Here is a 25,050-nt window from a genome sequence, read left to right as displayed (position 1 = left end):
CAACCCTGTCTCACTCCCTTCCCAACCTCTGCTTCCCTTTTATGCCCCTCAACTCATACACTATGTGATCAAAAGTATCCGGACACCCCCAAAAACATACATTTTTCATATAAGGTGCATTCTGCTGCCACCTACTGCCAGGTGCTCCATATCAGCAAGCTCAGTTGTCATTAGACAATGTGAGAAAGCAGAATGAGGCACTCTGTGGAACTCACAGACTTTGAGTGTGGTCAGGTGATTGGGTGTCACTTGTGTCATACATCTGTATGCAAGATTTCCACACTCCTAATCATCCCAAGGTTCATTGTTTCCGATGTGACCCTGAAGCAGAAACATGAAGGGACATGTACAGCACAAAAGCGTACAGGCTGACTTCATCTGTTGTGAGAAAACTTAGATTTCATGGTTGAGCGGCTGTTCATAAGCCACACATCGTGCCAGTAAATGCCAGACGACACCTTGTTTGGTGCAAGGAGTGTAAACACTGGACAATTCAACAGTGGAAAAATGTTGTGTGGAGTGACGAATCACTGTACACAATATGGTGATCTGAAGGCAGAGTGTGGGTATGGTGAATGCCTCGTGAACATCATCTACCAATGTGCGTAGTGCCAACTGTAAAATTCGGAGGTGGTAGTGTTATGGTGTGGTGTTTTGCATAGAGGAGTCTTGCACCCTTTGTTGTTTTGTGTGGCACTATCACAGCACAGGCCTACATTGATGTTTTAAGCACCTTCTTGCTTCCCACTGTTGAAGAGCAATTCAGGGATGGCGAATGAACCTTTCAACATGATCAAACAGCTATTCATAATGCATAGCCTGTGGCAGAGTGGTTACATGATAATAACATCCCTGTAATGGACTGGCCTGCACAGAGTACTGACCTGAATCCTATAGAACACTTTTGGAATGTTTTGTAACACCGACTTCATGCTAGGCCTCATCAAATGACATCAATGTGGTGTCACCACCAGACACCACACTTGCTAGGTGGTAGCCTTTAAATCGGCCGCGGTCCGCTAGTATACGTCGGACCCGCGTGTCGCCACTGTCAGTGATTGCAGACCGAGTGCCGCCACACGGCAGGTCTAGAGAGACGTACTAACACTCGCCCCAGTTGTACAGCCGACTTTGCAAGGAACGGTTCACTGACAACTACGCTCTCATTTGCCGAGACGATAGTTAGCATAGCCTTCGGCTACATTTGCTACGACCTAGCAAGGCGCCGTATTCAATTGATATTGAGATTCTATTAATGTATCATCAAGAGCGATGTTCTACAAATGTGGATTAAAGTTAAGTATTCCAGAAGCTACGTACTTTTCTTTATAGCATTCATTACGTATCCTGTTTCAGACCTCACGCCAGCCTGCGTGAGTTTAAGCGCGTGCCTTTCGGCTTCCTCTCATTGTGTCTAGGCTGTCTTGTCTAGACACAACAATCAATACCTCTCATCAGTGCTGCACTCCATGAAGAATGGGCTGCCGTTCCCCAAGAAACCTTCCAGCACCTGACTGAACATAAGCCTGCCAGAAAGGAAGCTGTCATCAAGTCTAAGGGTAGACCAACACCATATTGAATTCCAGCATTACCAATGGACAGTGCCACGAACTTGTCATTTTCAGCCAGGTGTCCAGATACTTTTGATCACATAGTGTAACTGCCATCTGGTTTCTGCACAAATAGTAAATACCCTTTTGCTTCCTGTATATGATCTTTCCACCTTTAGAATTTGAAAGAGAGTATTCCAGTCAACATTGTCAAAAGTTTTCTCCAAGTCTACAAGTGCTAGAAACATGGGTTTGCGTTTCATTAATCTATCTTCTAAGATAGGTCATAGGGTCAGTATTGCCTCACGTGTTCCAACGTTTTTACAAAATCCAAACTGATCTTCCCCAAGGTCGGCTTTTACCAGTTTTTCAATCGTCTGTAAAGAATTCATGTCAGTATTTTGCAGCCGTGACTTATTAAACTGATAGTTCGGTAATTTTCACACCTGTAAACACCTGCTTTCTTTGGAATTGGAAATATTATATTCTTCTTGGAGTCTGAGGTTATTTCGCCTGTCTCATACATCTTGCTCACCAGATGGAAGAGCTTTGTTAGGGCTGGCTCTCTCAAGGCTATCAGTAGTTTTAATGGAATGTTATCTACTCCCAGGGCCTTGTTTCGACTTAGCTCCTTCAGTGTTCCATCAAATTTTTCATGAAGTATCATGTCTCCCATTTCATTTTCACCTACATCCATTCCATTTCCATAATATTGCCCTCGAGTGTGTCACCCTTGTACAGACGCACTATATACTCCTTCCACCTTTCTGCTTTCCCTGCAAACCCTTTGCATAGACTTGGTTTCCCATTCTGAGCTCTTCATATTGATATAGGTGGTTCTCTTTTCTCCAAAGGTTTCTTTAATTTTCCTGTAGGCAGTATCTATCTTACCCTTAGTGATATATGCCTGTACATCCTCTAGCCATATCTGCTTAGCCATTTTACACTCCCTGTCAATCTCATTTTTGAGGCATTTGTATTCATTTTTGCCTACTTCATTTACTGCATTTTTATATTTTCTCCTTTCATCAATTACATTTAATATCTATTCTGTTACCTGAGGATTTCTAATAGCCCTCGTCTTTTTACCTGCTTATAGTCTACTGCCTTCACTATTTCATCTCTCAAAACTACCCATTCTTGTTCTACTGTATTTCTTTCCCCTGTTCTTGTCAATCATTCACAAATGCTCTCTCTGAAACTCTCTACAACCTCTGGTTCTTTCAGTTTATCCAGGTCCCATCTCCTTAAATTCCCACTTATTTGTAGTTTCTTCAGTTTTAATCTACCGTTCATAAACAACAGATTGTGGTCAGAGTCCACATCTGCTCCTGGAAATGTCTTCCAATTTAAAACCTGGTTCCTAAATCTCTGCCTGGCCATTATATAATCTATCTGTGTTAGTTGTGATTAAGTTATGCTCTGTGCAAAATTCTACCAGGTGGCTTCCTCTTTCGTTCCTTACCCCATTCCATATTCAGCTACTTCTTTTCTTTCTCTTCCTTTCCCTACTATCGAATTCCAGTCTCCGATGACTGTTAAATTCTTGTCTCCCTCCACTATCTGAATAATTTCTTTTATCTCATCATGCATTTCTTCAATCTCTTCATCATCTGCAGAGATAGTTGGCATATAAACTTGTACTACTGTGGTAGGCGTGGGCTTCGTGTCTGTCTTGACTAAATAATTCGTTCACCATGCTTACCTGCACTCCTATTTTTTTAATTCATTATTAAACCTACTCCTGCATTACCCGTCTTTGATTTTGTATTTATAACCCTGTATTCACCTGACAAGAAGTCTTGTTCCTCCTGCCACCGAACTTCACTAATTCCCACTGTATCTAACTTTAACCTATCCATTTCCCTTTTTAAATTCTCTAACCTACCTGCCGGATTATGGGATCTGACATTCCATGCTCCGATCCGAAGAACGCCAGTTTTGTTTCTCCTGATAAGAACGTCCTTGTGAGTAGTCCCAGCCTGGAGATCCAAATGGGGGGCTATTTTACCTCCAGAATATTTTACCCCAGAGGATGCCATCATCATCTAACCATACAGTAAAGCTGCATGCCCTGGGGAAAAATTACGGCTGTAGTTTCCCCTGGTTTTCAGCCATTCGCAATACCAGCACAGCAAGGCTGTTTTGGTTAACGCTACAAGGCCAGACCACCAATGGGCTTGCTGCAGTGATAACACCGGTTCCTGTCAGATCACTGAAGTTAAGCACTGTCAGCCTGGACTAGCATTTGGATGGGTTAGCATATGGTCTGCCGAGCACTGTTAGCAAGCGGGATGCATTCAGCCCTTGTCAGGCAAACTGAGGAGCTACTTGATTGAGAAGTAGCGACTCCCATCTTGTAAACTGACATACAGACAAGAGAGCAGTGTGCTGACCACATGCCTCCCCATATACGCATGTAGTGACGCCTGTGGGCTGAGGATGACATGGCGGCCAGTTGGTACCATTGTGCCTTCCAAGGCCTGTTCGGATGGAGTTCAGTTTTACAAGGCCAAATCAGCCAATCATCCAGACTGTTGCCCCTGCAACTAATGGAAAGGCTGCTGCCCCTCTTCAGGAACCACACATTTGTCTGGCCTCTCGACAAATACCCCTCCATTATGATTGCGCATATAGTACGGCTATCTATATCGCTGAGGCACACAAGCCTCCCCACCAACAGCAAGGTCCATGGTTCATGGGAGGCGGGAGGGGATAATGTGTATTACATAAATGATACTACTTTGTACTTTTTGATAATGATGCTGGCAGTGTAAGCATGAGATTACCATCTAGCTTATTGGCTGCTGCTGTGTGAAGAGAGAAACTATATGCCTATCCTTACAGAACATTTTTACTTATTTTGTGCATATGTATATTTCGATCTATTGATTTTTATTATTTACCATGACAGTTCCCCTACCACTGTCAGATTATTCTTGGATGAATGGAAATGAATACCGGTAAATTAGTTATGAAATGCTTGCTCTGCCTACGCTACAATGCATCTCAAGCGTGTGGGTTACATCACAAGTTGGACTGCCAGTGGGGAAAGTAGGAAAGGGCAGAGGGTCAAAGTCTTTGTCTCAAAAATGGTACGAAATCTGAATTTCCATACATGCAGAGGTGGGTGACTTGTCTCTTACTAGAAATCTCCTCAGAAAAGCCGTTTTATAGGTGGAATTTACTGATATCCTTCAGTTCCTTCTTTTACTTTAGATTTAACTGGCACCCATGAAGTTATTTATTTTACCGATGATAATCTTTTTGGGTGTGCACTCACCCAATATTATGCCTACATAGTCCCATATCTAAAACTGTTTACCATTACTTAAAAGCTATATGAAAAAAATCGTCGTTTTGTTGTAAATGTCTGTGACTTTCACCGTCTGCACTCTATACTGTAACATTTCTATTTGAAGTGCGTGTATGAACACCTCTAATTCATTCTAATTCTGTACTTGACTGTGATGGGAATGCGTTTTTTTTTATAAAAAATCTATTTTTAAGTACTAATAGTATGCAAAATGGGAAGTTCATTGCAAACGGATGTACATATTGTTTATAATATTGTTTAATATAACTTAACTCGTTTCACAATCGTTAAATTTCTCCGTAAAACTAATGACCTTTATAGGGATTGCCAAGATAATGACAGTTTTTATGTAACAATTTACACCTTTAAAAAAAAATGCTAAGTTAAGTACTGCATGCAATCTGTTTAACACGTGCGGCCTCCGCTAACCTCTGCTTTAAGCCTTTGCAAGGTTTTCCCCGAGCCGAGGCTGTTGCCCACAGCCTAACACTGCCATAAACGACTGGCGCAACTGACCTTCATGTCGTTATCTCACTTTACTTGTACGAACTTTGAATTTATGGGAAATAGATCACTGGAACAACTGCGAGTGCTAAGAGCTTTGGCGAACTGTCGTAGTATTGTTTTGTTGTGAATTTACGCTTAGTACTGCGGAAAAGTTGTGATTTTGTGAATTGTATTGACGTGTGGTGCTGGACTGCAGACACAATGTCTCTTGAAACAATTCCTAAAGATCTGAGAAATCTTAGAGCGTGTCTAGTGTGCTCGCTCATAAAGGTCAGTTCAGTATTGGTTGATATTTAATTCACAGTTTATTTCTGTATTTAGAGTTGTAAGTAGTCCTACGATGTGGGTAACTGGCAAGAGATTTCTCATTTTCAGACATTAGATCAGTTTGAATTCGACGGCTGTGACAATTGCGATGAATTTCTGCGTATGAAAAACAACAGAGATAATGTATACGATTGTACGAGTGCCAATTTTGATGGGTAATCTTTTTAATATATTATTTTGTACCTCTTGTATAATAAGTCACGCATTTCTTTAATATATCTGTGCCACTGTTCTTGAAATGAGGCACTGAGAACCGCAAGGGCCTAAAGCTCACCAGAGGCGGGCCCATATTGAAGCGTGTCCCAGCGAAACTATTGAAACATTTTCTCGTGACAGCACAGCACAGCCTGCTCCACTGAAAAATCTACAGCTGTTAGGCGCATACGTACATGCCACAACTAACTGATTGATTGATATTTATTTGGCCCAATTTGATTACATTTCGTACAAAGTGTGTACTTGTAATATGAGACAAGTCGGCTTAAACCCATTTTCTTACAATATGTAACCTATTTACTATAATTTAATACATCAAAGTGGCAATATTTATAACAACATTGCATACATTTTTTACCCATTTTTTAGGTTCTGAAAATTATTTACTTACTGCATTGTACTCATATTTACACTTTTCTCTCAACATTCATGTTCTCATGTTATTTAGATATAATATATTCATTTAGTTACAGCACCTCTATAACAGTAACAGTAGTATTTGTTATTCATTGATGCATATACTCTTCTACACTATGAAATTCCTTTTCCATTAAATTATCCTTTGAAAATTTTTGGAATGTCTTTTCATTTTCCTGCAAACCCTTTGGAAGGCATTTTACGAGTTTGACACCCTAATATCGAGGACCTTTTTCAGCAACCCTCGGTTGGTGTTGTATACTTCTCAGCTGGACATTATTTTCTTGTTTCATTTGTATGAACATCTTCATTTCTTTCTAATACTGCAAGTACTTATATTAATTATAGATAGGTAGAAATGTCAGTATTTTTAGACTGCATAAGTCTTTTTGTAATTTTGCTGCTGGAATTTCCCCAAACAGTAATTCCATATTGTATGTCTGGCTCAAATAGAGCATGATACACTAAGCTCCTTGTCGGCATAATGTAGCTAATATTATCCATATGTTGACTCCACTGGAGCTTATTGTCAACTGTAATCCCCAAAAATTTAATAGTGTTGACTTCTTACAGTCTTGTTTCACCTATGAATATATCTATGTGTTCTTCCTTTTCTCTATTTGTGAACACCATGAACATTGTCTTTTTTTTAGATTTAAAATGAAGTCATTTTGTATATAGCTGCATTACAATGATTCCTCGTTCCTTTCACTACTAATTCCATTTCTGTGTGTACAATATTTACTTTTACTGGGACATGTGATGTAACACAGTTATCGAAACATTCAGCATTGTCTCTGTTTTGTTGTTCCTTTTGTAAATTTGGTCTACATTTTCGGTCATCTGAATGAATTGACACATTGTTTGTCGCTTTCATACAGTTTCCTTGTTTTTGTAGAGCTTCAAACTATCAGTAAGATGTGCAATTAGAGCATCCACTTGCAAAATTTCAGCTTTGTCTATTATTTTAGTTTCGAGCCATTGATTTCGTTCTGTGCCTTGCGCTGATCAGTTTACATACCGTGCATCATGATGATAGTTGTTTGCTTTTCTTCAGCATGCTTCACAAAAAAAATTTTATTGGAGTGAGCATACCTGGAATACAGGTACCATATTCATTCATTTCATTTGTGCACTTTAAACACACAGTTCAGAATTGTACTAAACACTTATTTGAAAGATTTTCACTAGTACATACACTGATTTATAGTTACGCTGTGTCCACACTTTATACAAATTTCACTAGCTTGATATTGTAACAAACTCTCTCGTAACAGCAAAAATTACACCTGTAGCCTTGATTCTTCTCTCGTTTATTTTCGCAAATTTGATTATATTCACAGGATTATTTTGCTAAGCACGTGCTATCTTGGTTTGTTACACTATGTTTAACTGTTCTACGTCTCCTCTTCCTCCCACCAACCCTAAGGCTCAATCATCATCATCTGCTACTGCTAAGACGAGGACCTCTAAATCAGATGCTCAGACCTTCAACAAAGAACTGACATGCGAAGATTTCTTGCGTACACAAACTTCACAGCCATCAACTGTTCTTTCGACAAAACATAATTCTTCAAAGAAGGCTCATAGAAAAAAAGAGTTCTCCATCACCGCCGAGGCGCGTTTCTTCTCCTGCGTCACCCAGTGGCTGCCGTCCCCGGCCATCTTCAGTTTCGCCAGGCTGCACCGCTGGTAGCCGATCATCTGGCCTTTCACCAGCGGAGGACGCAGCATTCGGTCCAACCGAGAGGAACTAAAATTTCTCTTTCGAATGCACTGCCCGCTTGTCGTAGGTCTCCAAGAAACAAAGTTACACCCATGTGATCGTATTGACCTGGCACACTATACCTCCGTGCATTTTGACCTACCCCCTGTGGCAGGTATTCCAGCTCGTGGAAGGGTCATGTTGCTGGTTCGGGATGATGTCTACTATGATCCAATCGCATTGCACACATATCTGCAGGCAGTTGCCGTCCGAATTATTCTCCCCACTTTCACATTTTCCGTTTGTACTGTTTACACTCCATCATCATCTGCCTTTACTAAGGCAGACATGATACAACTGATTGCTCAGCTTGCTACACCATTTTTGTTGATTGGAGACTTAAATGCTCACCATCCCCTTTGGGGCTCTCCAGCATCCGACCCGAGAGGCTCCCTCTTGGCAGACATTTTCAACCACCTCAGTCTAGTCTGCTAAAATACCGGTGCACCTACCTTCCTTTCGGACGCAACACATACCTATTCCCACTTGGACCTCTCAATATCCACTATCTAACTTGCACGTCGGTTCGATTGGTATGCTCTGTCTGACACATACTCAAACGACCATTTCCCCTGCGTAATCCATCTCCTGCATCACACCCCTTCTCCACATTCCACTAGCTGGAACATCTCCAAATCCGACTGGGGGCTTTTCACTTCCCTGGCGACCTTCCATGATCTAAACTTCTCCAGCTGCGATAGTCAGGTTGCATACATCATGGACGTTATTCTCACTCCTGCTGAATATTCCATCCCTCGTAATTCCTCTTCTCCATGTCAAGTCCCAGTCCCCTGGTGGACTACAGCATGCAGTGACGCTATTCGTGCTCGGCGACGTGCTTTACGCACCTTCCAACGCCACCCTATGATGGCGAACTGTATCAGTTACAAATGACTCCGTGCACAATGTCATAATGTTATCAAAGAAAGCAAAAAAGGCTTGTTGGGTGGCTTTCACCAGCTCTTTCAACAGTTTTACTCCTTCTTCTGTTGTCTGGGGTGGCCTGCGACGGCTATCTGACACCAGGGTCGCTTTTACGCAGAGGTTTTGAGCTCTGCTCATTACCACCCTGCCTTGCTCCCCCGAAAACAAACAGAGGAGGCACGGCCACCTTCTTTCCAATCTTTGAATCGTGAAAGTAACAATGCCATCTTCACCGTGTGGGAACTTGAAAGTGCACTCACCTGGTCCCGATCCTCTGCTCCGAGGCCCGCACTGGCGTGAAGCAGTTGTTGTTCCCACACCCAAACCAGGACAGGACAAACACCTTCCTTCCAGTTATCGCCCTAACTCCCTTACCAGCTGCGTCTGCAAGGTGATGGAGTGCATGGTAAATTCTCAATTGGTTTGTCTCCTTGAATCTCGATGCCTCCTTACTAATGTCCAATGTGGCTTTCGTAGGTGCCACTTTGCTGTTGACCACCTAGTTACCCTGTCGACCTTCATTATGAACAACTTTTTGCATAAGTGCCAGATGGTGGCTGTGTTCTTAGATTTGGAGAAGGCTTACGACACCTGTTGGAGGGCGGGCATTCTCAGCACCATGCACACTTGGGGCCTTTGTGCTCACCTCCTTCTTTTTATTAATGCATTTTTAATGGATCGAATGTGCAGGGTACGTGTGAGTTCTGTTTTGTCAAATGCCTTTCGTCAGGAGAATGAGGTGCCCCAGGGCTCTGTTTTGAGCATGGCCCTTTTTGCCATAGCTATCAATCCAACAATGGATTGCCTTCCCGCTGACGTTTCAGGCTCCCGTTTCGTGGACGACTTTACGATTTACTGCAGCGTTCAGAGAGCATGTCTCTTGGAGTGCTGTCTTCAGCGTTGTCTCAACCGTCTATTTTCCTGGAGTGTTGCTAATGGTTTCCATTTTTCTGGTGAGTAAATGGTCTGTATGAACTTCTGGTGTTACAAACTGTTTCTTCCACCATCCTTACATCTCAGTCCCGTTGCTCTCCCATTCGTGGAGACGACAAAATTTTTTTAGGTATTACATTTGACAGGAAACTCTGCTGGTCTCCACATGTGTCTTACTTGGCTGCTCGTTGTACCCGTTCCCTAAATGTCCTCCGTGTTCTCAGCGGTACATCATAGGGAGCAGATCAAATGGTCCTGCTTCGCTTATCAGTCCATTGTCTGATCCAAGCTGGATTATGGGAGCTTTGTTTACTCTTCTGCCCAGCTGTCCATCTTACACCGTCTAAACTCTATCCACCATCGGGGGTTACGTCTGGCGACTGGAGCATTCTACATGAGCTGTATGTGTCTGCCCTGTTACCTCCTGGAGTTCGCTTTCGTCGTCTGCTTCAGCAACTTGATTTTACCCTCCCTACAACTTTTCAAGTGGGTGAGAGCCCGACGCCACCTTGGCTACAGGCTCAGGTTCGCGTTCACCTTGAACTCAGCTCACTCTCAAAGGAGAGGACCGCAGATTCGATATACTGCTCGAGGTTTGTCGAACTTAGTTCAAGGCTCGCTATTAACATCTTTATTTACACAGATGACTCCGAGACTACTGCTGGCGTCAGATACCTTTCAGTACCGGCTCCTTGACCAGTGTTCAAGCTTAACAGCTGAGCTTTTTGCTCTCTATCAGGCTATTCAGTATATCTGCCACCATCGTCATTCTCCCTATGCCATCTGCTCTGATTCTTTGACCGCCATACAGAGTCTCCGTGACCCATATTCGGACCACCCTCTCGTGGAACGAATTCAACGGTCCCTTCAGTCGCTAGCTGATACCGGTGCTCGTATCCTTTTTTTGTCGATTCCTGCCCACATTGGTGTGCCTGGGAACGAAGCGCCTGATGCTGTGGCCAAGGCTGCTGTCCTCCTGCCTCGGACAGCTTCCTTTTGTGTCCCATCAACTGATGTTAGTGGGGTTCTTTGTCGGCACGTTTCATCATTGTGGCATGAGGCTTGGTCCTCTCTCCATGAAAATAAGCTTATGGCCATCAAACTGATCCCGACGGCTTGGACAACCTCCACACGCCCTTCCCGGCGAGAGGAGGTCATTTTGACCATGTTGCGGATTGGGCATTGCCGATTTAGCTACCGCCCCGCAGTGCCCCTGTGGTCATCCATTGATGGTGCGCCATATTTTATCGTCCTGTCCCCATTTTATTCACTCTCGTGTTGTCCTGTGTCTGCCGTCTACCTTACACGAACTTCTAGCTGATGACGTTTGAGCAGCTGCTCGTATCTTTAGTTTTATTACATTGACAGACTTGTCCAAAAAGATCAAACTCTTTTTATTTTGTTTATCTGTGTCTTTGTAAGTACTCTCTGGTGTTGCCCCCTTGCATTTTTCTACGCTATCAGTGCACTAACATTTGTGACTGGGCGCTAATGACATTAGTAGTTGAGTGCCATAAACAAAAACAAAAACATAAGCTCTGGGCAGCCTTCAGCAACCACCCTATGGTGTGGCAGTGGAACATTGTGTGTCACAGGGAATGGGGTTCTTGGCCTGTCCAACCAGATCACAAGGATGGTAAAAACCTCTATCAAAAACCCTCTCAGTCTCAAGGTGTGCTGTGCTCTGATGAGGTTGATGGCTGTTGAGGTAGAATAGTCAGGGGACAACCTCAGTTGCATAAGGCTTACTCAGGCAATCAGGGCTCTGTCTGAGTGGACCTTTATTTCCCCTAGCTGCTTGTGGGACCGAGACAGTCCCCTCAGAATTTTCTCTTCCTATTCCCAGGGGAATTGCTGATAGGTAACCAACACCCAGTCCAACAAGAGGCATGTAGCCAGTCCTCCAGACTTAGGGATTATGCAGAGTCCTTTGGTGTATAGTAACAGAATTAAGATGGTGGTCAGAATGTGTTTCTAATAATGAAATGGAAAGAGGGCAGCTACGAGTTAGTCTCTCCATTGTACATCCAAGAAGGTGTAGTGGGGGCATTGCTAGAACTTCAAAATCTGTCATGCACTTTTGTAATGGTAACCTGCTGGTTGAAAAGTCTAGTTTCCAACAAGTAAAGAACTTGCAGAAACCTCAACGCTTTAGGGAGTATGCAATCAAAAGTGAACTGCATAACAGTTTGAACTACAGCAAAGGCATTGTGACATGCAGAGAATTATTCGATATTCCCAAAGAGGAACTGAAAGCTAAGTGGGCCAAATAAGGTGTTGTTGATGTGCAAAATGTCATGAGAAAGGTGGACAGTGATCTGATCAAATCAGACTTGTTTATACTTACATTTAACAGCACCAACCTTCCAAGGACGTGTCAAGGCAGATTTCCTTTGCCTCAATGTGTGGCCTTATGTTCCCAACCCAGTGTGCTGTTACAAATGCCAGTACTTTGGGCACACTGCTCTCGGTTGTAAGGGAGAAGCCACTTATGCCAAATGTGGTAAGGCCACCTGCGAAGGAGTTGGTTGTTCATGTCCTCTGAAGTGTGTCAACTGCTCTGGGCTTCATCCTGTATGTAGTAGGAACTGCAGTGTCTTCCTTGAAGAAAGGAAGATCCAGGAGATAAAAATGACAAAGCACATCCCATATGGCGAAGCCAAAAACACTTACATGGCCATGCACCCTTCCACATACACTGCCCTCTTTGCTTCCATTCTGAAACACTACACAAGTGGAAGTTGCTAGTGTCAGCACAAGTACCTGCATTTGTCAATGCACTTTTGCTGCTGCAGTTATTTTGAAACTCCTGGTTATTAGCAACCAGGCAACTTATTAGCCACTCTCAGTGTGAATTCCAGAGATTTTGGTCCACTGTCAACAACCTGACCCTGCTGTAGGTGGCTATTCATCAGACTTCCATACATAAACATCTTTGTTTTGGTATTTTCTTTGCCATCAATAAGGCATACTGCACTACTTGGAGACATTGTATCCTTACGCAGCTCCATCAATGAGGCTTTTGTAGCTGGCTCCTCATCTTCATATGGTCTTTCCTGTCTATGTGGACTTTTGTGTCCTGAGTTGGTGACGTGCTGTCAGATCATTTTGAGCAGGAGAATGGTGTTCCTCAGGGCCGTGTTTTAACTGTTACTCTCCTTACTGTAACATTAAACAGAATCGCGTCTATGATAAACAATGCTGTACAGTGTTACTTATTTTTGGATGATTTTGCAGTTTTATGTTCCTCCTACAGTGCTTTAACAGCAACTCGTCAGTTGCAACTTGAAGTGCAGAGGTTAGAGTAATGGGCTGCAAAGACAGGTTTTGAATTTTCTGCAGATAAATGTGTGTGTGCTCACTTTAATAACTCTCATTGCATTTTTAATTTACCTGACTCACCATTCTACATTTTAAATAATCTGTGCAGTTTTTTGGGCCTCAAATTGTGTTAGTTACCACACCTGAGAGATCTGAAAGCCACAAGCCAGAACACAGAAGGCATTGAATATCTCAAAGTATCTTAGCCACAGGACTCCAAGAACGGACAAGGTGCATCTACTCCAGTTTTATACAGCTTATGTGCGATTGTGTCTGGATTATGGGTTAGTGAAACTCCCTTATCTGAAGACTATTGATGCTGTCCACCATGGGGAGATTCAGCTGGCCTAGATCCCTACAGGTCCACCCCCTTACTCAGTCTCTATGCTGAAGCTGGGGAATTGCCTCTCACCATCTGGCAGCAGCTCTTGGTTCATCAGGCATGTAAGTTCCTCATTGCTCCGAATTCATTTGCACACTGTATTGTTCTTGTCAATCTCTGGGCTGCCTTTCTCCATTCGTCCATGAGCAACAGGGTGATTTGGGATTCATGTGCAACATGTGTTGGAGTCACTTGGTGTGGAGCAAGTACAACCCCAACTCCAGGGTTTTAACTGCCTGCCACCCTGGTTACTGCAGGGGCCAAGAGTGATTTTAGATTTAGCAAAGTACAGGAGAGATTGCACTCCTGCTTATGTTTTTAATAAACTGGGCACCACAACTCAGTAGCTGTTTTTATGGATGTGTCTAAACAGGGGAACTCCATTGGTTGCTCTGCTGTTTTGCCCAACCATATCCTCATGATCCAACTACCTCAAGGCTTAACTGTTTTCAGTGCAGAATTATGCACAATCTTACTGCAATGGAGCAAATGAGACATGTTTCAAGTGCTAAATTCCTTGTCTATTCTAATTCCCTTAGTGCCCTCCTTCGACTACAAAAGCTGGGAAAGGAGGTGTGTTTCTGTTAGGTGCCAGGGCACAGGGGTATGGAGGGGAACAAAAGTGCGGATATAGCACACAAGGAGGCATGTCGCGATCCTCAATTAGTTCATTGTGCCATCCCCTTGCATGCTTTTGCTTGCTGTTGAGGCACAGGGTCATGCGTCAGTGGGAAGGAGAATGGCTGAAATTCGCAGCTAATTAACTGTGTCTTGGTAATTCCACAATGCAGCCATGGCATACCTCCTTCCAGTCACACAGGTGGAATGAGGTTCTCCTTACTTGTCTTCTCTTAGGTCATAGTCCTATGATGCATGTCTCCAGCAAGAGGATCCTCCAGTGTGTGATACTTGTGGCGTACAGATCACAGTGCACCAAATTTTACTAGACTTTGTTTTATTTTTTGGATCAGAGGGCACCGGTAACACTTGCAGACAGATTTGCCATCTATCGAAATGCTCTCAAATATTGGCTTAAAGTCAAACAGCAGCCAAAGCCAAATCAAACATGTGCACATTGCATGATGTCTCCAATGAAAAACAGATTTCACCCTAGATGTCCTGCATGGTGTATGCTTCATGATTGGAAATGGAAGTGGGAATGTGGAGAGTTAACGTCTGTGAAGGAGAAGTACAAGCATATTACAGTGCATGTGATGGAGATCTTCAAACTCCACCATCAGGAAGGTCATAGCAAAACCAAAAGTGAGGCAGTTAAATTTCTCATGATTTAACACCAGTGACATTTGGGTCTTGCACTGGAAGCATAAAAGCAGTACTGTAAGCTGCAAAGACAAGCATTTTGTTACAATGAAAATGTGCCACAACAGAGATGACATCCAGAAAACGGTAGAAGACTGGCAACAAGCATCTTGTCCACTCATGACAGCCTACCACAGATGCAAATATCTACAACACCAACGAAAGTGGGTTCGACAAGGAGATGTCTGTGGGCCACACTCTTCCAACTAGGTGTTCTAAAGATATTGTGGGGGTTGTATATTCCGTTACGCAACAACCCATACATACACTGTTGTTCCATTGCTTTCACAGACAGTCAAACTGGCTCCAGAGCTGTTTTTTGTCCTTCAAGAGCCTCATTCTTTGAGTATCATACACGTCTCTGTGATTCCAGTGCCAAATTTAATCATCCACTCTCACACCTTGGGCAAAATACCAAAGAACTGTTCAGGACATTTCTACAAGAAACTGTAGTGGAACAAATGAGTGGAGAGAAATTTCCACTAATACTGGTTACTTATGGGCCCCACAAAGACACTAGTGTTCTTCATGACGTGCAAATACAAAACAATCTACCGGAAGACAAAGTCACAGTTCACATAATTCCAGCAAACACAACCTTGATTTGTCAACCATTTGATCTTCATTTCTTCAGAATGTACAAGCCTATGATTCGTAAAATATCCAATGCTGCTTGAGATTCTTCAGAAGAGATCAGTTTGCAACAGTGGAATAATCTTCTTAAGCTGCAATCCAATGATCAATTGTGTTCTCCACATTTCTATTATTCTCACTGTCATAGGTGGATAATGGCTAAACCCGTTGAAACTTCAACAAAGTTCTGTTTCAGACAAAAGCTTTCATTGTATGATCTACAGGGTGGATGTGCAAATGTGGAATTCATTAAATGCGCTTGGTGTACAAAAGTAATTTGCTTCACACACTTCTTCGTATGCAATCTGTTGTGTTCTGCCCATTCATCTGATATAGGGTGCCTAGGAAGCCTCCTTTCTCGTATCGCTAGACAACAGTTCAAGCAAATGATATTAATAGATTTTTGTTACAGTAGGATAAATGACAATACTTAACTATGCGTATTCACAAAGGCAGTGGCGACTTGCAAATAATCAGTATCCTTCAGCATATACAATTCCAATGCAAGCAAAACAGTACCATTCATAAGTCACTGCTATTGCATTCGGAGGAAGTCTCATCTTCAACTTGGGCCACGGCCAGGCAGAGCAGCACTTGCATTCTCACCTAGATGCCGCTCCTGTCTCGGTGTCATCCTAGAGAGAGGTCTGTCAGTGTACTATTGGTGACATTGTCTCACCGCTCTCTGCGCACTTCTTGCCCGATGTGCCGGCACTTGATGTTACGCCGAAACACAACCATTATAGTTGAAGCTTCCTTTTACTGTATGTATGCTTGGATAGATTACAATACTAGTATCATTTGCAAACATAACTAATTCTGCTTGTTGTATGTTAGGTAGATCATTTGCATATATGAATGACACATTGTGTGTAGTGTGTGTGTTCTTATTTTGTTTATTATTAGTACTGTTAGTTTTATTGTTGTTGTTGTTGTACTACTACTATTACTATTACTTCCACACATGTGATGCAATTGTTCCTTTATTTTGAAAGCAGACTGCCAAGAGGACATAGCTGTAATCTTCAAACAGCCTTTACATATCCCTTATAACACTTCCACACATAACACAGTAAAAAAAAAAAAAAAATTCTAATTTGGGGGTTTTGAACCCACAGCCTTTGGCACAACAACCTAACGCTCCAGCAACTCATGTGGAAGTCATATGAATAAATTATTCTCAGATATGCTTTTGCTGTGCTTTGGTAGTTCTAGTGCTACTTTTAGTTAACATTTACGCCCATTATGCTGGACGACAACACATAGTACGAACTAAATCAGAGACTTGATTGATGCTCTATCGACGTACAATGTTCAGTCCAGATCTGAGTGTCTGAAATGTGGAAGTTTAGATATAAGTGCCAATGTGACTGAACTAATTGGTTTTAGGAGTTCCAAAATGAGCTTTTTCAAGTTTAAATCCTCATCCATATTGACACGTAAGATTTTGAAGTTTCCACCCTATTTATTATTTCCTCACCATGTGTTACACTACTCATGGGTGTAGTCCCCCCTAGATGTGAATATGATGCGTCTTTCTAAAATTGAATGTGAGATCATTCATTGAAAACAGGGCAATGATACTTTTAAAAACATTGTTTACCATGTCGTCTTTTGCTGTATGTATGATTAGATTGATTATAATACTAGTATCATCTGCAAAAAGAACTAATTCTGCTTGACATATGTTAGAGAGAAGATCGTTTACATGTATTGAGGAGTAATAGTGGCTCTAAAACAGAGCCTTTGGGAACTCCATGTGATTTCTCCCCAGTCAGAATAAAATAATTAGAAAATCATTTACAAATACAAATTTTCAAGAACCGGTATTTTGTAAAGAATCTAGTTATATTCTTCAGTCCCTATATATCACACTCTTAGAGACCATAATGATGGAAGTAGACTAATTAAAGCACAAACAGAAGCATTTAGCACTCTTGCTTCCTGCACTTCATATACATTTGTAATGGGAAGAAGCCATACTAATGTGTGGTGCCATTCTAAGCACCCTCTGCCATGCACTTCATAGTAGTTGACATAAAATTTACTTAAATGTAGGTGGTCATGACTCTGACACTTCTTGAATATGGGAATGACCTGTACATTTTTGCAGTCACTTGAACACTTTATCCTTCACTGACCTGTCGTAGATGGCTTGTAGCAGAAGTTTATAGAATTGTATAGGAATCCCATGTATGAAGTGATTGTAGTTAATTTTCTGTCCCGCAATCACTGTTTTCAGTATGTCATTTTTTATGTTTGTGCAGAGATTTAATGAACAAACTTCAGTACAATCTTCCTCAATAAAACAAGAATCTCAGTACAGTCTTTCTCAGTGAAACAATTTCAGAAAAAGAAATGCAGTGTTTGGATCTTCTGTCATCCTCTGTTTTGATGCCATTATGGTCTCTGAATATGCAGACGGATGGATTTGTTCCATTTATTGACTTTATGTAAGACCAAAATACTTTGTATACAAACAGACACCTCTTAGGATTTTCTATAAAATCAGTAAACAGAATTTTACTTTAAAATTCATTGAACATTTGACACAGGGCTCTTCTTAGGCTAATTTTCAATTTGTTCAGTGTTTGTTTGTTGATAAGGCTTTGGTTATGGTAAATCTGCAGTGATCCTCTCTTTTCTTTTGGTGCTTTTTTCCAATGCATTTCAAACCACAATGTGCCTTTCCCACCCTTCATAACTTTGCTCAGCACTTACCTATCTGAGACATATTGTACCATACCTATCTGAGACGTGTGGTACAATGTCTGGAATTTTGATCGTGTATATTCAAGATTTTCAGATTCGAAGATGAATTTTTGATGTTGATTGCTCTTGTAATGTAAAATGTTTCTTGTTGCATTTATGTGGTGTAAATATTACTCTACTTTCTTTACTTTTCTATTACTCCTGTAGTCATTGATGCTGTAATGGCTTTGTTGTTGTTGTGGTGGTCTTCAGTCCTGAGACTGGTTTGATGCAGCTCTCCATGCTACTCTATCCTGTGCAAGCTTCTTCATCTCCCAGTACCTACTGCAACCTACATCCTTCTGAATCTGCTTAGTGTATTCATCTCTTGGTCTCCCTCTATGATTTTTACCCTCCACGCTGCCCTCCACTCCTCCTATCCAAGCAAGCATACAGAGTGGACCCTAGCCTTCCTTCCCAATCTACCTGTTTGAGAAACTAAGAGTCTGAGATGAGAGAATTATTTCTGTTTAGGCACAATGTGGACATGTTAGTTCATGAGAGAAAATCTTATTCAGCACATCCCCTTGATCTATATAGCGACAAACAGTTAAAGAGAAAAAATGAAAGCAAGGTGTTGAAAAAACAAGTCATGTAAAATCCAGTCGTATTAATGTCTCATCAACTTCTCCTTCTGAAATCAAAAAAAATTATATTCTCTTCAAAATGAAAGATCGTCTGGATTTAACAGTGTTTTTCACAGAGTACAAGACTTGTTCCCGTATAGTAAATGGTGTTGTTTCTGGAATATGCAATGCATCATTAACTCACAGTGTCTATCCAGATAGATTGAAATATGTCATTGCTAAATTGGCTGTAAGAAAGGTGATAGGAGACATGTCAATAACTACCGTCTTGTTTGACATTGTTTTCCAAAATTTTTGAGAAGGCAACGTAGTTTAGCAACAGTAGTATCTTCAGTGAATCACAGTTTGGATATAAGAAGAGTTGCTCATCTGAAAATGCCATTTACGGTTCACTCACCAAATTTTAAGAGAGTTAAAAAAACAAAGTAGCGCCATTTGTTATTTCCTGTGACCTATCTAAGGCATTTGATATTGTGAATTACAATATTCTCTTAGATAAAATAGGCCTTCATGGAATTCATGGTACAACAAACCAATGGAAAGTTGTACTTAATAATTCAGCCAATGGAAGCAGAGGAGATTTGTGTGAATGGGAAGAAATCACTTATAGGGTTCACAAGGCTCCATCAATTCCCCAGTTGTTTCTCATAATATGTAAATGACCTTCCATCTAATATATAACAAGCAGAATTAGTTCTATTTTTGCAGACGACACTAACATTGTAGCCAATCCAAACACAGCTACAGCAACAGAAGAAATTATAATTAATGTTCTTAAAAGTATTACTGAGTGATTTTTAGCAAATGGTCTCACTCTCCATTCCAGAAAGACACAGTATTACACAAATGATAAGTGTAACACATGATGAGCAAATAATAACTGGAGTGGAAATTTTAAAATTTTTGGCACTCTTATTGAGGAGTATGTAAATTGGAAAAATCACATTTTGGAACTCCTAAAACAATGTAATTCAGCCACATTTGCACTCTAAATACTCACAAATCTTGGCGAGAGAGAAATCAGTAAGTTGCCATATTTTGTGTATTTTCACTCAATAATGTCATACAGAGTAGTATTATGGTTTAATAAAGAAAGTCTTCATTGCTCAAAAATATGTTGTATGAATAATATGTGGTGTTCACCCATGATCATCTTGTATATATGTTTAAGGCATTGTGCATTCTGACTACAGCTTCACAGTATATTTATTCCCTCATGAAGTTTGTTGTAAATAATCCACTGCACTTCAAAATGAACAATGCTGTACATAATTACAATACCTGAAAGAAAAATGACATTAATTATTCCCCTTTAAGGTTGTCTTTAGCACAGAAAGGGGTGCCCAAAGCTGCAACTAAAATTTCTGATCACTCACCCAGTGATATAAAATGTCTGACAGACAGCAAAGTAAAATTTTAAGACAAACTGAAAAAGTTTGTCCTAGACATCTCTTTCTCTTCTGTGGATGAATTTCTGTTTCTGTAATCTTAAAAGGTGATGGACATTAATTACTAAATTGCTGGTAAGGAGAAACACCTTCCTTCTGACTATTGCCCAATTTCTCTCACCAGCTGGAACGTGTAATTCATGCCCGGCTGGTATGGTGGCTCAAGTCTTGCAATCTACTAACCATTGCACTTTGTGGATTTCGAGTGGGCTGTTCTGCGGTTGACCATCTCATTACTTTGTCAACCCATCTCATGAATGGTTTTCTGCTGAAATCCCAGACTATGGCCCTGTTTTTTGATTTGGAGAAAGTCTACATCGTCTGCTGGAGGAGTGGTGTCCTCCATACACTCTACACACGTGGCTTCCTTGGCCGCATGCCTTTCTCGTTCAGAAATTTTTAAAAGACAGAGTTTGCAAAGTATGTGTGGTTCTGTCTTCTTGGACACCTTTATCCGGGAAAATGGTGTGCCTCAGGGTTCCGTCCCGAGTATTGTCCTCTTTGCTATCGCCATGAACCCTATTATGGCCTGTCTCCCACCAGGCATCTCCAGCTTCACTTTTTGTTGATAATCTTGTGACTGATTGCAGTTCTCCATGCATTTCTCTTCCTGTGCGGCTTCTTCAACGATGTCTCAATCATCTTTACTCATGGACATCGAGAATGGCTTTTGCTTTTCCACTGACAAAACTGTTTTTTATGTATTTCTTGTGGCACAATGGGCTTCTTCCGCTGTCTTTACATCTTGGGTCTATTGTTCTTCCATTCACTGTAACAACAAAATTCCTGGGGCTCATGCTCAATAGGAAGCTTTCTTGGTCATCCCACATGTCTTGCCCGGACCACCTGCTGTACCCGGTCCGTCAGTGTCCTATGTGTCCTCAGCAGTACTTCCTGGAGAGCAGATTGGACCACCCTCCTCCGTCTGTACCAATCCCTCGTCTGTTCGAAACTAGACTATGGGTGTTTTGTTTATGCATCTGCACATCCATCCATCTTATGCCGCCTAAATACAATCCATCATCATGGCGTCCATTTGTCCAACCTTTGTGTACACTGATGGCTCTTGGACTGACTGTGGTGTCGGGTGTGCCTGCGTCATTGGGACCAACCTTTTTCAGTATTGGCTTCTGGAACATTGCTCAGAATTTACAGTGGAGCTCTTTGCCCTGTATCAGACCATGCAGTACTCAAGCAACACAGGCTTTTCAATTGTCATTTGCTCCAACTCACTCAGTGCCATTCCAAGCTTCTGTGTCCTGTACACAGTCCATGCCTTTGTGCAACGGGTCCAAGAAAGCTTTCACTTGCTTCTTCTTGATGGAGCCACTGTGATGTTTATGTGGGTCCGTGGTCATATCGGTCTGACAAGAAACGAGGCTGCTTACACTGCTGCCCTGTAGTCCTCCTACCTCAGCCCACTAGTTCTTCCATTGCTTCTGATGAACTCTGTGTTGCCATCTGTCTGCAGGTGGTGTCCATTTGGCCTTACCCCTGGTCTTTCCTTCATGGGAACAAGCTCCAGGGAATTAAACCTTTCCCGGCTGTTTGGCCGACCTCCTGTCAGCCCAAGGAGATCATTTTAGCTAGGTTGTATACTGGGCTCGTTTTAGCCATGGCCGTTTGTTAAGTGATGATCCGCTGCCTCTTTGTGCTTATTGTCACCAATCTTTGACGGTTCACCATTTCCTGATGGAATGCCCTTTTTTTAACCACTTATGTTCTAATTTGTATTTGCCATCCGAGTTATTGGCTGTTTTAATGAATGATGTGTGGACTGTTGACCGCTTTTTGCGTTTTTCCATCATAGCAATAAGGGGAAGGACATTTAATCTTTAGTTCAGGACCTCTGTTGTCTCTGTGGCATATGTCGTGGACCTTACTCCAAGAGGAAGTCCTTGTTTTTAGCTACCTTCCTTCCGTCAATTGGGCTTAACGCATAGTTGCATTTAACTCCTTTTTCATCGTATTGTTCTATGGTTCTGACATGGATGCAAATGACCTTAGTTGTTTTTGTGCCCTAAAAGAAAACACAATTGTAAAATGCCGAAACACAGCAAGGCAAGGACAGTATTTTTCTGCACTCTAGCTTTTGTTTTAATTCATTTCCAGCTGTTACTTGATGTAATGATTTTTATATTAATATTAATTTTTGTTTCTATACATGCAGGATGATTGCTGCAATGAGTCCTGAGGACAGCTGGGTCTGTAAATGGCAGCGGATAAGTAAGTAATATTTAAAATTACATTACAGAAAATACATTGTTTTTTATATTTAGTTTTATTTATTTGACCTAGTAATGTGCTAAACCAATTTTTTCTGCAGATAGGTTCACTAAAGGAGTATATGCGATATCAGTGTCTGGTCGCCTGCCAGCTGGTATTGTGAGAGAGATGAAGAGCCGAGGAATCACGTACAGATCTCGAGACACCAGCCAACGCTGAATTTCTATCCTTCAGCTGGTGTGATTTGGACTTCTGACACTTTGTATGGACAATGAACTTATTTTATTTTGATTGTTTTCACACATGTATGACCAAAAAGTATGTAAATTTATTCATTTTGTAAAGTTGTTACTAGAATAAATGACTTTCTGGAAAATGCACTGAACTTTTGTATTCACTATACTTCTATTGATCTATGGGTTGCCATCTCATGTTGAAATTACAGTTCGATAGAATATAGAATACTGTTTTTTGTCTGGTTACCACTGACTTTGCAGATCAAACAATGACAATTTTATTTGAATAGCCTTGTGGTAATTGTTGCTGTCAGTTTGTTTACGTCAAAATGACTGCTAAAGCAATTCCAGTGATGAAGCTCATTGTCTCCTTTTGTTCTCACAATAGCTGACTTTCTGACCAACCAGCCCTTCTTTGTAGCCTTCCCCAATTTATCCTTCCCGCCTCCCGAGGGGAGGAGTTACTAGTTTCAAAAGTTGGATTGTGTATTTACTGCTGTGCCTCCAATGGGGAAATGATTCATAAGGAATAATAAGACACTGGTAAACGAGAACAAGAGTTTATTACAACCACATTAGAGAGATTTAATAATGAAGGAAAACTTCTCAATGAAAAATAATACAACTTCCCAGACATTGACAGGCATATGCCTGGAACACACTGTGAGTAAGCATAGTGTGATGTGAAGACTATGCCACTGATAACCCTCAATGACAAGGTTGAGCATTTAGCATATTTGGCCCACAGGTATGTCCTGGATTGTAGCTGGAATGTGTTAGGTCCTGTTGCGGTGGATTCTGACTGGGCTCTGACTGATGGGCTGCTAAGAGTCAGCACATAGATTGGGCCAGATCTCCAGTAAAGTGAATTGCAAAAATGTTGGCTTGAGCCACCCTATATAGCCAGGGCACAATCAAATTTGTGCTGATGCAGTTCTGCACACGTGACATGGCTGAGGAAATAGGTACCTGGCACAGAGGACCTCTGGTGGCACTCCCCCTGCAGGTCCGGGGGTTAGAATAGGCTCACGGTATTCCTGCTTGTTGTAAGAGGAGACTAAAAGAAGTCTCTCATTTTCGGTCCTATAAGTTCAAATCCCAATTTATGGTTTGACCTCCCACTTTCCAAATTCTACAGAAGTGTGGGCCATATGGGGAAGGGTGCCTTATGTGGTGCACGAGTTATCCATAGTGCCCTTATATTTGTTCTCCTGAACCTCTTCTCATCATGACTTTGCATCTTCACCTGCAATTCAACTATCTGGGCAAGGACACTTTTTGGGATAGGTCATCTTCTTCCGTTGTCTCCTGTCCTCTTCGCCCCATGACAGTATTTGATTTCTCTGTGCCCAGAATCCAATACGGTAGCCAGCCAATTGTGGTGAGGCTGTCATGTACTCATTTGGTGGTAGCCCCCTGACAGCACAGGGATCACACTGCTGATGCCCGATCTGTAAATTCCCCATGTATGCCAAGGAGTAGATGCCCATCTTCATGGGGCATCCGGACTCCCAGCAACGGCCATCATGCCAGGTGGCCTTTGCTGTGGCTGGGTGGCGCCCGTGGGGAGAGCCCCTGATCGGAGTGGGTGGCATCAGGGCGGATGACCTGCAATGAAGCGGACAAAGTCATCTCTCGCTGGTGACTGAATGGCACCAGCAGTCTCTAAGAAGGGCAGATTCGAATACAATGCTGACAGGTGTGACCCTAAACCGTTTGCCTCTCTTGCTACACCATGGGAGGAACATAGGACTACAGAAACAAGAGTCATATTTGCCTCAGTATTTAGTCTTTAGCAGAATGAATGGGGAGTCCTTTCTACCTACAAAGCCTCATTTTTTTGTTGAACATCTTGAGGATAAGTTTGGGGAAGTGACAGCGTTGTCCAATATGAGAAACGTTGTAGTCTTGATTCAGACAGCCTCCCCAGCCCAATACCAGGCATCACTCGCTTGTCACAATCTGGGTGATATTCCTGTTTCCATCACTTCCCATAAAAGCCTCAACATGGTCCAAGGGATTATTTTCCATCATGACCTCCCCTTGCAGTCTGACGAAGAGCTCCACACCAATGTAGAATGGCGAGGTGTTCATTTTATCCGGCGTGTTCACAGGAAACCCAAAGACAACAGGGTTGCCACTGGTGCCTTCATCTTCGCCTTTGAGGATGATTCATTGTCTGCAAATGTCA

At 41.9% G+C, this 25,050-nt stretch overlaps 1 protein-coding gene across 2 annotated transcripts; it reads left to right on the top strand.

The window, feature by feature from the left end:
• The first annotated feature begins 5,432 nt into the window (after nt 1-5,432).
• Nucleotides 5,433-22,999, top strand: LOC126166836 (transcription elongation factor SPT4-A). Of its 2 annotated transcripts, none has more exons than XM_049920435.1 (4): nt 5,433-5,643; nt 5,749-5,855; nt 22,568-22,623; nt 22,728-22,999. In XM_049920435.1, exons 1-4 carry the CDS (start codon nt 5,575-5,577, stop codon nt 22,784-22,786), a joined length of 291 nt encoding a protein of 96 aa, XP_049776392.1. In that variant the 5' UTR covers nt 5,433-5,574; the 3' UTR covers nt 22,787-22,999. The 2 variants fall into 2 exon arrangements, with proteins under 2 accessions (XP_049776392.1, XP_049776391.1); XM_049920434.1 differs by having other exon boundaries at nt 22,724-22,999.
• The last annotated feature ends 2,051 nt before the right edge of the window (nt 23,000-25,050 follow it).

This window comes from Schistocerca cancellata, chromosome 1, assembly GCF_023864275.1.
Source record: "Schistocerca cancellata isolate TAMUIC-IGC-003103 chromosome 1, iqSchCanc2.1, whole genome shotgun sequence".
Classification (NCBI taxonomy): Eukaryota; Metazoa; Arthropoda; class Insecta; order Orthoptera; family Acrididae; genus Schistocerca; species Schistocerca cancellata.
This window is presented reverse-complemented; position numbering and strand designations above follow the sequence as displayed.

Excerpts from the sequence above, each read along its gene's own strand:
- LOC126166836 (XM_049920434.1), top strand. The coding sequence starts at position 5,575 with ATGTCTCTTGAAACAATTCCTAAAGATCTGAGAAATCTTAGAGCGTGT. Across the intron at positions 5,644-5,748 it reads TAGTGTGCTCGCTCATAAAG|ACATTAGATCAGTTTGAATT; the intron begins GTCAGTTCAGTA and ends TCTCATTTTCAG. Across the intron at positions 5,856-22,567 it reads ACGAGTGCCAATTTTGATGG|GATGATTGCTGCAATGAGTC; the intron begins GTAATCTTTTTA and ends CTATACATGCAG.